Source organism: Nanorana parkeri, unplaced genomic scaffold (assembly GCF_000935625.1).
Source record: "Nanorana parkeri isolate BGI_ZX_2015 unplaced genomic scaffold, ASM93562v1 scaffold190, whole genome shotgun sequence".
NCBI lineage: Eukaryota > Metazoa > Chordata > Amphibia > Anura > Dicroglossidae > Nanorana > Nanorana parkeri.
The window spans coordinates 242,214-254,730 of NW_017306458.1; the positions used below are offsets into that span (position 1 = coordinate 242,214).

At 44.8% G+C, this 12,517-nt stretch overlaps 1 protein-coding gene across 2 annotated transcripts in view; it reads right to left on the reverse strand.

Moving 5' to 3' along the window:
- Positions 1 to 10,128, reverse strand: part of RNF157 (ring finger protein 157) — a 79,003-nt gene extending 68,875 nt beyond the window's left edge. For both annotated transcript variants that reach the window (XM_018555290.1, XM_018555291.1), the window contains exons 1-3: positions 10,045 to 10,128; positions 9,269 to 9,421; positions 1,537 to 1,655 (exon numbers count right to left, since the gene is read on the reverse strand). In XM_018555290.1, coding sequence (XP_018410792.1) covers positions 1,537 to 1,655; positions 9,269 to 9,356 — 207 coding nt within the window. In that variant the 5' untranslated portion in view covers positions 9,357 to 9,421; positions 10,045 to 10,128. The remainder of the gene's footprint in view (positions 1 to 1,536; positions 1,656 to 9,268; positions 9,422 to 10,044) is intronic.
- Between the last annotated feature and the right edge of the window lie 2,389 nt (positions 10,129 to 12,517).

The following is a 12,517-nucleotide window of genomic DNA, read 5'->3' on the forward strand; positions in this document are numbered from 1 at the left end:
GGTTGGTGGGGGGGGGGGGGGGGTTTGTGGTTTTTTTTTTTTTTTTTTTTTTTTTTTACACATTTTAAATCATTATTTATTATTATTTTATATTTAGGGGACACAGAGTCCTCAATGTCTTTTTCTGCAGCCTCAGCACTCAGTGAATGGGAAGTACAGAGACTTCCCATTCATTCAGAAACTGCTGATAGTAAGATATTTACTATCAAGCAGATTATGAATGGGGAGGAGCCTCTGTACTTGAGTGCTTCTCCCCATTGAGAAATTCATGATGGAACAGGAGGTGATGTAAATCACAGCCTGTTCATTCATAACTGGGGGCACATAGTACTATGTGTCCCCAGTTAATTACAAACACCGGAGTGATCAGACCAACGCTCCAGTGTTTGTGCTTCCCACAAGGAGGATCGGTAAATATCAATGATACTTACCGATCCCCTGCTCGACCACGTACACAGCTGCTGTCATCCTTGAATGTTGATAAATGTAAAGTTCTGCACTTGGGGGCTAAAAACATGCATGTGTCATACACTCTAGGGGGGGTATGTTAGGGGGAGTCAATGATGGAGAAAGATCTGGGTGTTCTGGTAGATCATAGGCTCAATCAACGATCTGGGCTCAATAGGCTCAAACAACGATCTGCCCATAATAAATAAATAAAACAAATAATATAAATAATAATAAAATACTATTTGTGACAACTTTGGTCCTACTGATCCAGAAATAGTATATCGCTGTTAAATGCCAAATAAAAAAAAAAATTACAGAACTAAGCTGTGTGTAAAATACAAAAACCTTATTGTTATCTTATTATGTTATCTTGTTATCTTATTGTTCAAAAAAAAAAAAAGATTCTATAATAAAATGTCAACCCTTTCACACAGAAGAGACGCCGCAGGTGGACCAGTGCCAGCGACATGCATATTTCATCATGTCTTATAACAGATGAGCTAGCAACCCTGCGTGCCATAATTGGGTTAACACTGTGCACCAATGAATTATCAGCAATCGCTGTAATCAAGACAGCAGGGGTTAATTGTATGTGACAGCAAGAGGCAAGCAGATTGTGTCAGTGCGGGGATAGTAACACCATTTCAACATGAATGACACATATTACATTCTCGAGCTGTATGTGTGCATGCATGATGTGATGATTTATTAAATTAAACGATCCTGAGTAAAACACAAAAAAAAAAGAGCAGAAGACTTAATATCACCTCCATGTGCAGTAGTAACAGCGAGAGTTAATGACACGTGTGCAGGATTAGCCATACACGCGTGAGCACTGTGCCGTCCCTCCACCAAGAAGGCGGTGGTATCCTAATATGCCCCCGAAACTGGCATAGGAGGGAGCACGGGGCTCTATGGGCACAGTGAGCGGAGGTGTGAAATGCCAATAGAAAATGTGTAGATGCCCACTGCTTAAACAATTGTATGTGATGATGATCTGCCATACAAAACGGTTATACAGATGTACATACCAACCCGGGCGAAGGTGAAAGAGGTATTCTGAACCAACAGCACACATGTACGTACCGTGACGGGGCGGCTGCCTAAGAAGTTCAGGTCACTGTTCTCCCCAAACAGGTAACCCTCGGGATGGCTGGATTCAAACTTTTCTCCACCCATGATGAAGTGGCTGGCAAAGTAACTGCCTGGGAAAGACAAGAGAAGTGATGATGAGAGGGACTGAGGTCAGGGCATCAGATTGGAGATATCAGCAATAACATGGAAATAGTAAATGCACAAAGTGGACGCAGCATGAACTGTACAGCTGAACAATATCACTTTACAGCCCAGAGATGAATGAAAGGCACATAAAGAAAATATATTCTAACCAGCACACTCAAACAATGTATTATTATTATAATTATAGATGATTCATATAGCACCAACAGTTTGCGCAGCGCTTTACAATATGAGGAAAACATTAGAATACAATTCAAGGCAAGATGGTAAAGAGGGCCCTGGCCATGAAAGCTCACAATCTAAAACTTAATTATGAAGCTACCACCACACTGCAAGGGTTAAGTGCTCATTTTGGGCAAGGGGCGCAAAAGAAGAAGTTGTACTCACCTGATCCTTGGCCCTGTAGTCATTGCTCTCCTTTCTCCCCCTCCGCTCCGGCTGTGAAATGTCACGTGTCATCCTCACGCACAGGGGAGAACAAGCTGCGGGGACCAGTCTAGCAGCCAATATCAAATATCTTCTTTATTTGAGCCCCTAGACAGAACTATGAGGTGAGTGATTTGCACTTATCCTCATAGCTAGAGCCGACATGTGACATTGAAACTGGGGAGTGAGGGAGCACATACAGGCGCTCGCTCACTTCCCGATCATCTCCCTGCAAAGAACGGTAACCGTAAGTCACCGATCCCAGCAAGGATTCCCCCCCTTCCTCTCTCCGATCCTCCAGCACTGACTGGAGGAATGGATGGGAAAGGGGGCGGACACAGCTGGCTCTGCCTCTAGATGTCAATCAGCCAGCTGGATCTCGACAGTATTGTGGGGATCCGTCCCATCAGGGCAATAGCCCGCTATTTACTGAGCTTTGGGTCACGGGAGCAGTTTAGTATATGTCCTCCTGTGACCCTAAAGAGAACTATGGGATAAAAAGGTTACCCCATAGTTCTTTTAATCCTTGCAGTGCAGGGGTAGCCCCAGTGTAGGGGTAAAGGTGGCTATACACTAGTAGATTTTCAAAAGAACCTTTATACAAAAGATCTTTCGTTCGACTTTCTATTAGTTGATGGGGTCAAATCGATCATCGATTTTGACCGTAGTGACAAAAAAATAGTCAAAGGAGCAGGATGGAAATTTTTTCTCAAATGAACAAAATTCTAACAGTGAATGTGGTTTTCGTTCAGGAAACTCCATTCATTCCAAAATCCAATGTTAAAAAATTCAATAAATGTTGACTTTCGTGTTGCAATGTATGTAACTTGTTTGATAGCTTTTTTTCTGTGTATTGATGTGAAAAAAAAAAATCGAATAAAAATCTAAATTTAAAAAAAAAAAAATAACATTTCGTTCGACATTCGTCAAGTCTATGATGACATTATCGGGTGGTAAAGAAAGAGATTTCGTTCGGAAATCTACTAGTGTACGGCTAGATTACGTTTTGTAATTCCTTGTGTCCTTCTTTCATGTGTGGGGCACGCCGGGGAAAAAAAACTATATGCAATACCTCTCTGCAATTCTCAATGTACAATTCAACATGTTGTGTTTATTCATAAATGACACACATACAGAAAAATATGTTGACCCTGCCAGAAATCTAGTGAGCCGACAACGCTGCCCTGTCTGAGCTCTCCTCTGCTGCAGCAGAACATCTCCACCTTATTTTATGGAGATGAGGAGAGTCGGAGGTGTAGTGCAGAGGAGAACTCTGGCAGGGCTGACAATACTACTTGGGATTTTAGTGAAGCAGAGGCAGCCAGCTATAGGAAGCTCACTAGGCAGGAGCAACATTTTTCCCTGATCTACAGCATTTTTATGTAGACAAAACATGGAGAAATGTGCATACATTGCAGAAATGTACTGAATATGTTTTTTATCTTGCCCAGATATATACTGTACTAGGGATGCACCGATACCGGTTTTTCGGTATCGGTTACAAGTACCGATATTTTGCTTTTGGGAACTCGCCAATACCAAGTACCGATACCAGTGCTTCCGCTGGCATGGAGACGGCTTCCCGGGCAATCAGGAAGCCGGGCGGCATGTAATGAAATGCTGCCCAGCTTCCTGATTGCCCGGAAAGCTGGCTCCATGTTGTTTGGCCTAGCTCGATCGTGATTGGCTGGGAAACCAGCTTTCCAGCCAATCAGCATCGAGCCAGCTTACTGACTAATTAGGCAGCCGGGTGGCAAGAATTGAACCGCCTTCCGGATTGGTCGGGAGGCCGGCTCCATGCTGATTGGCCTGAAAGCTCCATGTTCCCCTACGGCACTGCCGTTCAGAGGAAATTTTCCTCGGACCAGAAGTTCCGGTATCAGGGAAGATATCGCAGCATTTGGGCGAGTATGAGAACTCACACAAATACTCGGTATCGGCACCGTTACTAGTATGGGTGCATCCCTATACTGTACCTTGGGGTGTAGTTCTAAATAATTATTACGGTGCACCGCACCGTTTGCCCTGCAAAGTTGCATGTACATTTGTTCTGTGCGGATGATGTAAATGAATGTTTTCAGCATATTTTCTTTCCAGGTAATATCAGGTTAATACCACAATATGGTCAGTAGATGGAGCTAAAGAGTAGAGAAAAGATTATTTTCTTTGGGCCTCTGTGTCATCAATGCAGTATAAACCTGATAATACATTCGACCTGGAAAGAAAACATTTGTTTTTGCCTCTATTTGAGCTCAACAAATGTAGATGGAGTTTCAAAGGATGAATGGCTCTGTGAATTGTTTAAAAATACATCCCTTAAAGTGTCTTTGTATTTAGAATGACCATTACTGAAATCACTACACAATATAAAAGGAAAAGACGAAGGTAAGATTTGTACACTTTTTTTAATTTTTGGGCTGGCCACTGGTGGGCTGGCCCCACCCCCTACTTTTGGCCCGGCCTGCCACTCTTACTAAGACATGAATGCCTTGTCCTGCTCCCGCAGCCTCCTGGGACATCTCTGTCACATATCTCAGGAGGCTGCAGAAATAGGGACTCACAGTGGCCAGTGGGCGGATTTGGAGGCCGGCTGCAGAACCCAGAAGAAAGAGCCTGAAGAGGATGGTGGTGCGGAACCCAGGCTGTGGCAGCGGATCATAGCAGGCCAACGCTGGATTCTCTGGGCAAGTGACAATGTTTTCTGATGAGAGTCCAAAATAACAGGTGAGAAGGGATAGAGGAAAAAAGAGAGGGCGAGCGTGTCCTCCTTAGGCTTCATTCACACTTTGGCGTTGTGTGAACCTGCACCACTGCTAGCGCTTTGGTGTGCATTCAAGCAACATGTTAAAAACGTGCTATACACTTAAGGTGCCATTACCTCCTAATTGCACTTTAACTGCGGCTGGTAAAACACGCACAGTGCACTAAAGCGTGGTCAAAAAACGTATGAAGCGCGCAGCTGAAAAAGCTGTGTGAGCTTCTTTGCCGCATCTATCGCGCACGCAGCAGCCCACTGAAATTAATAGGCTGACCGGGGCAAAACACGTACAAAAGGTGACACACGGTCATGCAGGCAAAGCGTTAATGGGGTCTTACAGAAGAACTCTAGGAATTAAAATGAACCTTTGCAGTGAGGCTACACCGGCACTGCAAAGGTTAACTGCTTGTTTTGGTCTAGGGGCCGGAATACAGAAGATATACTCACCTGATCCTTCGGCGTTCAGCACTCACCTCTCTCTCCCTTCACTTCGGCTGTGTATGTCCCTAGGCATCTTCACATCTAATGCACGTGAATGGACCTCCATTAGATGTGATGACATCACGGGTCCCTAGATTGCCGGGGTAGAAGTGGCTGTGGAGACCGGTCTAGCAGCCAGGCTTGATTGAGGATCAGGTATATCTTCTTTTATCCAGCCCCTACACCAAAACGAGCAGTTAACCCTTGCAGAGAGGGGGTAGCCTCACTGCAAGGGTTAACTTTGTTCATTCCTGGAGTTGCTCTTTAAATTCAATTCATTTCACATGTTCTTGCTCCCGAAGTTTGGGTAAAAACCAGAAAAACGAGATCCTTGAACACTCGGCTTGTTGTTTTTTTTTCCATCCAGCTGCACTTTCCTACATACCGGTATATATGCATGAACAGTCACCGAGAAGAAAAGTTATTTTGGAAAATACGAAGTGCTGACAAAGAGTTCTTATGAATAATCCATGCCGCAAGACCTGTCAGGCATCTAACGTCCAGAATGCATTAATCATAATTCACCGCCTGCTCCATGAGTGTGCTACTTATGCAGATTATATTACTCGTAAAGTAACCACAGACCGCCGAGCCTCTTCCTGCGCTGCCGACCCTGGGCCAGAACAGATCTTTCATGCGGAAGGGGTTAATCGCCGGCATAAAACAATTTAACACACATAAAAATCCAAGGCCTTTCTCTGCACATTGCATTATTCATGCCGACTGCTTCCTGGATGGTCTGCATTATTAAACAGCGGAGGTAGAGGTGCGCTAAGGCCTTGAGAGGAGGTGGGGATGTAACGACCGTCACTAACTGACCTGAGCAGGCTGACGGCGCCGTGAGTCCGCCATGAGGGTCTTTGCTGAGGAGGTCTTATCCACCGTGGCTTTTTTTAGCGCGTCTTTATTATATTGAAACAGGCCGTTAACATTACCTGCGTGTTTTTTTTTTTTCTTTTTATGTAACCATCATCGCTAATTTATAAAGAAGAACACGAGGCCTCATGGGCTGTGGCCTTTAATAGACAGGACATGCTATCCAAGTAACGCACATGTGCGGGGTCGCCGACAGCCTCCGTGACATAAATCTTAAATGCTGTATGTGCCTGGCCAGTGCATGGAGAGTAAAGTGAACTGACGGCTCATGTGAAATGACAGCCTGTGCTCAGCAGACGCTGATTAAATGACAACGGCGCTGCGGAGACTCCTGCCCCTGTACGAGGCTCTGCAGGGCTGATGCGGTAGGCTAATGCAGTCACACAGTATGCAGACACACTGCTGTGCTGCTCTCTTCTAGCATCTCCCCTCCATCACATCTACTGTCAGACGCTACTATTTCTGCAACCACATGCCTGCGCCCACGAAGATGCGTGAAGACGGGAATGCTGGAATGCAGGATTACGATATTAAACGAGAATTCCATCCATAAGATCGGATTCAGAAGGGTGATAGAGCAATTAAAAATGAATTACACACTAGATGATAGATAGAAAGATAGATAGATAGATAGATAGAATTTGGGACTTTGGTTTGTCATTCCAATGATTTCAATATATTTATTGTATTATACATTGGGAACTTAAAGCTGAACTCCAGCCTGATAAACAAAAAAAGCTGAGGTGACCTTATCCTTGAGCAGCTGCTCCTCTACTGACCAATGACAGGCTAGGGGAAGGGGTCACCTAGCTGTAATGCTTCAACTGCAATAGAGAAAAGTCAGGTCACCAGGCTGCCTATGCCGTAGGGTAGGTGTCAGAGACCACAATGGATAGTGGACTCTCTGTGCTATATGCATGTTGGAAAGGGTACATGCCACCAGATCTTCGCCAGAGCACCCCACAACGGGTGATGGATTTTACTGGAAGGTTGTGGCCCTTGGGCACGCCTGTGCATATGGCACCTGACCAGAGGTTGGGAACCAGAGCATGGTACAAAGTTGACAGGTAGTTTTAGAAACAGGGACAGGCCACAGGTCAGGGTGGGCAGTGAACCCGAATTGTCAAATACAAACTGAAGTCAGTAACCTGAGAAGCAGGAATGTAGGACCGCGCAAACTAACACAGACTGGGGCCTAGGACTAGGAAATGCACCTATTGCTTTCTTGTTTAACGCAGGTTAGTAGGCGAATATTCTCCGGGGCCATTTCCAAGGTCCTGTGATAACCACAGCAGCTGAGAGGCGTATATTATAGGTGCCAGTTTTGTCCCATGCGTACCCAGTCTCAACGCCAACATTGCCTTCCCTTCCCTGCGTTCTGTATCCGCATCATACTTGGTCTTCTTGGAATGCATTGGCTACGGCACACTTGTTACTGGACTGTTAACGACTGCTGCGTCAGCGTATTAGTCCATCTACCTGCTTCTGTTCATTGGATGCTTATAAAAAATGAATACAAATATTGTGAAAGAAAGGTGGTCGTGTCCTGCTGACTCAACTGAATTTAGACCAGCCTAGCCAGAACCTTTACATCGGACAAATTATTTTCCAACAGTCAGAATATAGTGACTGCAGCTAATCAGCTAATACAGTAGCCCGGGGGGAGTGGGGGGGACCGCGCCGTTAGCCAGCCTTAATCTCCCTTTAAAACCCCGCCCCAATGCAACCATATATGGGCAAACCCCACCTATTATGTTAAGTCCCACCTCCACTACTCTACAATATGACCCTTTGGGATCTGTGCGGCATGTTAGAAGCAGAGGCTTGGGGATATACAAGACTGCTCCCAACAAACAAATTATATAATATATATAATGTAATAAAAGCTTTGCAGACATACTACACGTTGCCGAGTTAAACTTGACGGTGATTTATGAATAATGACGCTGGCTAAGAACGAAGCACATAGGGAATGAATTAAAAGACCCCAAAGCTTAAATATAAATCGATCTTGTTCAATCACCTACCAAAGCCGCTCTGATCTGAAGATGGTGTGGAGGGGGACCGTAGACTAACTATCCAGTGCAAACTTTCTTTATGTAATCGTATTCAAGGACACTGCAGTCACAAGAGACGGTACTCGGCTGCACAGCCATTGCAAGCACAGAGGGGATCATCTAAGGTTCTTCCATACACAGATATACAGGTGAAACTCGAATAATTAGAATATCGTGCAAAGTTCATTTATTTCACTAATGCAACTTAAAAGGTGAAATACATATTTTAATATAACATGTCAGATAGACCCGGAAGATGGCATTCTAAATAATGGAAGGCAAACGTTTCTTTACGGAAAGTGTGACATGGGAAGGACACAATATTTTCACTAGATATATTATGTTAGGACTAAGCAGATATTTGGCATTTTACATTCATGAATGATTCTCAATTCTTGCACATGATCTCTACAAAAGATGCAACTCACAAAGTCTACACCAGGACAAGGATCCCTATTTGGAAAAAAAAAAGTGACAGTTAATGACTGTCATTGGTCACATGGCTGAAAATGAAGATCCTTGTACTTGTGTAAAGCTTTGTGAATCCCTCCTAAAGTCTTAAAGCTGAACTCTGACATAAGCAAATATTGTTGTGTGTATTGTTACTGGAATCTTGGGGCGCTTTGTGTATTTCTTCCAGATCTGTGCAGTGATCCAGTGTGAAACTTTGCCTCTGTGCAGGAGCTTCCTGTAATAAAGACCAGTCACTGTTGCTCTCTCTCCTTGTGTAGGGTGACTGGTCTTGTATCTGCCCTCTCCTGTAGTGGGTGGGGACTGCTGGGTCCCTCCCACAGTTCTGCTCAGGCTACGAGCAGCCCAGTGATGATGTCACTGCTACTTTTACAAGGATATATCTGGCCTTGAAAAGGCATGTGGCGCTCACAAGGTGCAATTATATCCTTCGAGGCTACTGAGTATAATTGCATTTTGTACCTGGAGTTCAGCTCTTATGTGATATATAAGAATTGTAGTCGGCACTCACCAGATTTGGGGGGGTATCTGTAGATGGAATTTGAAGGCATGTCCACCTCTTCCACTCCTGCGTGTTGCCGGCTTGTAAGTGCCCCCATGGTCCCGGCGATGAGGAAGAATCTGCAGGATCCTAGTACTGACCAGCCATCTCACCTGTCAATCACTGACATAAACAGGAACCATGACTGACACCTGTCACTATCACTCCAACACCTACTTCCTCCTCTTTTATTGGAACACATATATATACCCAAATATCAGGCCAAATACCCCAACATACACCCTGAGTATGAGTATTAATTCCCCCGTACTGTACTTCTATGATACTTCTTATCTAGGTCAGCCCCATAGATTGCAATTTACAATCACAGACACATTCTATACTGTATATACACTTTGGACACAATGGATCTTTACTATTTCTTCTGCTTTACTTCTCCCTAGACCGAAACTAGGCAAGGCAATGCCATTCCAGTTTATGAACTCTGCAAAGCCATAAAAGCAGAAACATATGACATGGAGTGAGCCATGCCCAATCATGATCATACCCTGGTACAGCACAGCACTAGAAATCCCACCGACTCCAATATATTGTATCGCAGTAATGGATCTGTCATTTTAAAATCCATACCCTCTGAGCATCAGGCACACCGGTGCCCTGCACTGTACTCTGCCCTGGCTGTCATGATGTGATGACCACCCTGTGCTAGGACACCGCCCTCTGACACTGATCGCGTTTCCGGACACCCCCTCCTTCCCCGTGCCTGAGATCCCGGCTGATGTTACCTGCCCGGTTCGCTCCCTGACACCGGTCCCTGCAGCAGCTGCAGAACACATCCGTGACGTCACTAGAGCGCTGAATCTCCTCCCACTTGCTTATCTCCGCCACTAATGAAAGAGGAGGCGGGGACACCATCGCTATGACAACTACCTCTCCTCACCCGGGAACCACGTGTTTAAAGCCCCTGTGTGGGGGAAGGGCTGCTTGATGGTGGGAGGAGAGAGTAGGCTGGACAGGCTGTGAGCTGTCTGTGTGGACGGGTGCGGGTAGGGGGCGGCTTTATTGTCAGAGTGACACGGAAATATAGTGGGATTTGGTTTGTGTTCTGTTAGACAGAAATGTAATAACACACACAGCACGGCAGGGGATAATGGCGACGAAAGGTCACCGATACATTCAATCGAAGAGTACAGCTGTGCGCCCCCTAGTGGGAGCTCATTGCATACCGCTAACTAGAACTGTGTAATGGAGGAACTGGGAATTGGGAAACTATAAACATGAAAGTTACTTCAGCTCTGCTTCATCTCTCCTCTCTTTCCTCCTTCCCTCTCTACCTTTTCTCCTCCTCTCTCTGTCTCCCCTCTTTCTATGGAATATGATATGAAGGGGGTGCTAAGGACTCTGATATGAAGAGTGTACTAAGGACCCTGATATGAAGGGGGTACTAAGGACTCTGAAATGAAGGGGGTACTAAGGACCCTGATATGAAGGGGGTACTAAGGACTCTGAAATGAAGGGGGTACTAAGGACTCTAAAATGAATGGGGTACTAAGGACTCTGATATGAAGGGGGTACTAAGGACCCTGATATGACGAGCCCATTCACACCAGATGCAGTCCATTCCATTTTTGAGCGGCATCAAAAACGCTGCACAATGCTTTCCTATGAGATTCTGGTGTTCTGTTCACACCAGACTAGTCCGTTCCGATGCAGCCAGAAAAGTACTGCTTTTAGCTGCATCGGATCGTGAGTGAATGGATCAAAAACGCTTGCAAACTGAACACACCTGAAAGCACCTGGACCCTGATATGAAGGGGGTACTAAGAACCCTGATATGAAGGGAGTACCAAGGACTCTGATATGAAAGGGGTACCAAGGACTCTGATATGAAGGGGGTACTAAGAACCCTGATATGAAGGGAGTACCAAGAACTCAGATATGAAGTGGGTACCAAGGACTGATATGAAAGGTGTACCAAGGACTCTGATATGAAAGGGGCACCAAGGACCCTGATATGAAGGGGGTACCAAGGACTATGTAATGAAGTGAATATTAAGGACTATGTAATGAAGTGGATATTAAGGACTATGATGTGAAGGGGGTATTAAGGACTCTGATATGAAGGGGGTACCAAGGATTCTAATATGAAAGTGGTACCAAGGAATCTGATATGAAGGGGGTATCAAGGACCCTGATATTAAAGGGGTACCAAGGACTCTGATATGAAGGGGGTAACCAAGGACCCTGATATGAAGGGGGTACTAAGGACTCTGATATGAAGGGGGCACTAAGGACTATGATATGAAGAGGGTACCAAGGACTCTGATATGAAGGGGGTACTAAGGTCTCTGATATGAAGGGGGTACCAAGGACTTTGATATGAAGGGGGCACTAAGGACTATGATATGAAGGGGGTACTAATGACTCTGATATGAAGGGGGTACTAAGGACTCTGATATGAAGGGAGTACCAAGGACTCTGATATGAAAGGGATACACACTGAATATGATGTGAACCTTTACCTGGGCTCTTATGTGAAGGGGCACTGTAATGTGAAAGAGGGGTCTCTGATGTGAGGAGGGACTCAATTTAGTGTTATTCCATAGGTTCCACATGACTTTTGGCGAACAGAAAATGTGTTTGCTTATTTTTTTCTGGGTTCGGCACCTGGCTTCCTGATTGGCCAGAAAGTCGCCTCCATGCTTTTTCATTATGGGGACAGCTTCCCTGATAATCGGGAAACCAGGTTAAGAGTCTTTACATGCCGCCCGGCTTCCCTGCTAATCAGGAAGCCAGGTGGCGAGTCATTCCAGGCTGCCTGGCTTTCTGTATGGGACTTCCGGTATCGGTATTCGGTATCGGCGAGTACCGGAAAAAATATATCGGTACTCATACTGGATATCGAAATACCGGTATTGGTGCATCCCTAGTTCTGTTAGGTCATCTTCCCCTTAAAAAGTAGAGCATGTTCTACTTTTTTTTTAACACTAATTGTTTATTGAGAAACAGGTCAATCATAAATGACAACAATAATCAAATAGGTATCATATTAATCTCACATTTCTGGCATTTTACATAACAGAAAAGGCTTATCCATACATTCAATAATTTCAATAACAATGCTCATTTCCGATTAATGTACCGTGCCAGGCAGTTTGGGTAGGTATGGGACATTTACTTAGACCTTTTTAAGTTAACAACATAAGAATAACCCAAAGAGGAAAAGTAAAGAAATGGAAAACAAGGTAGGAGTAATAG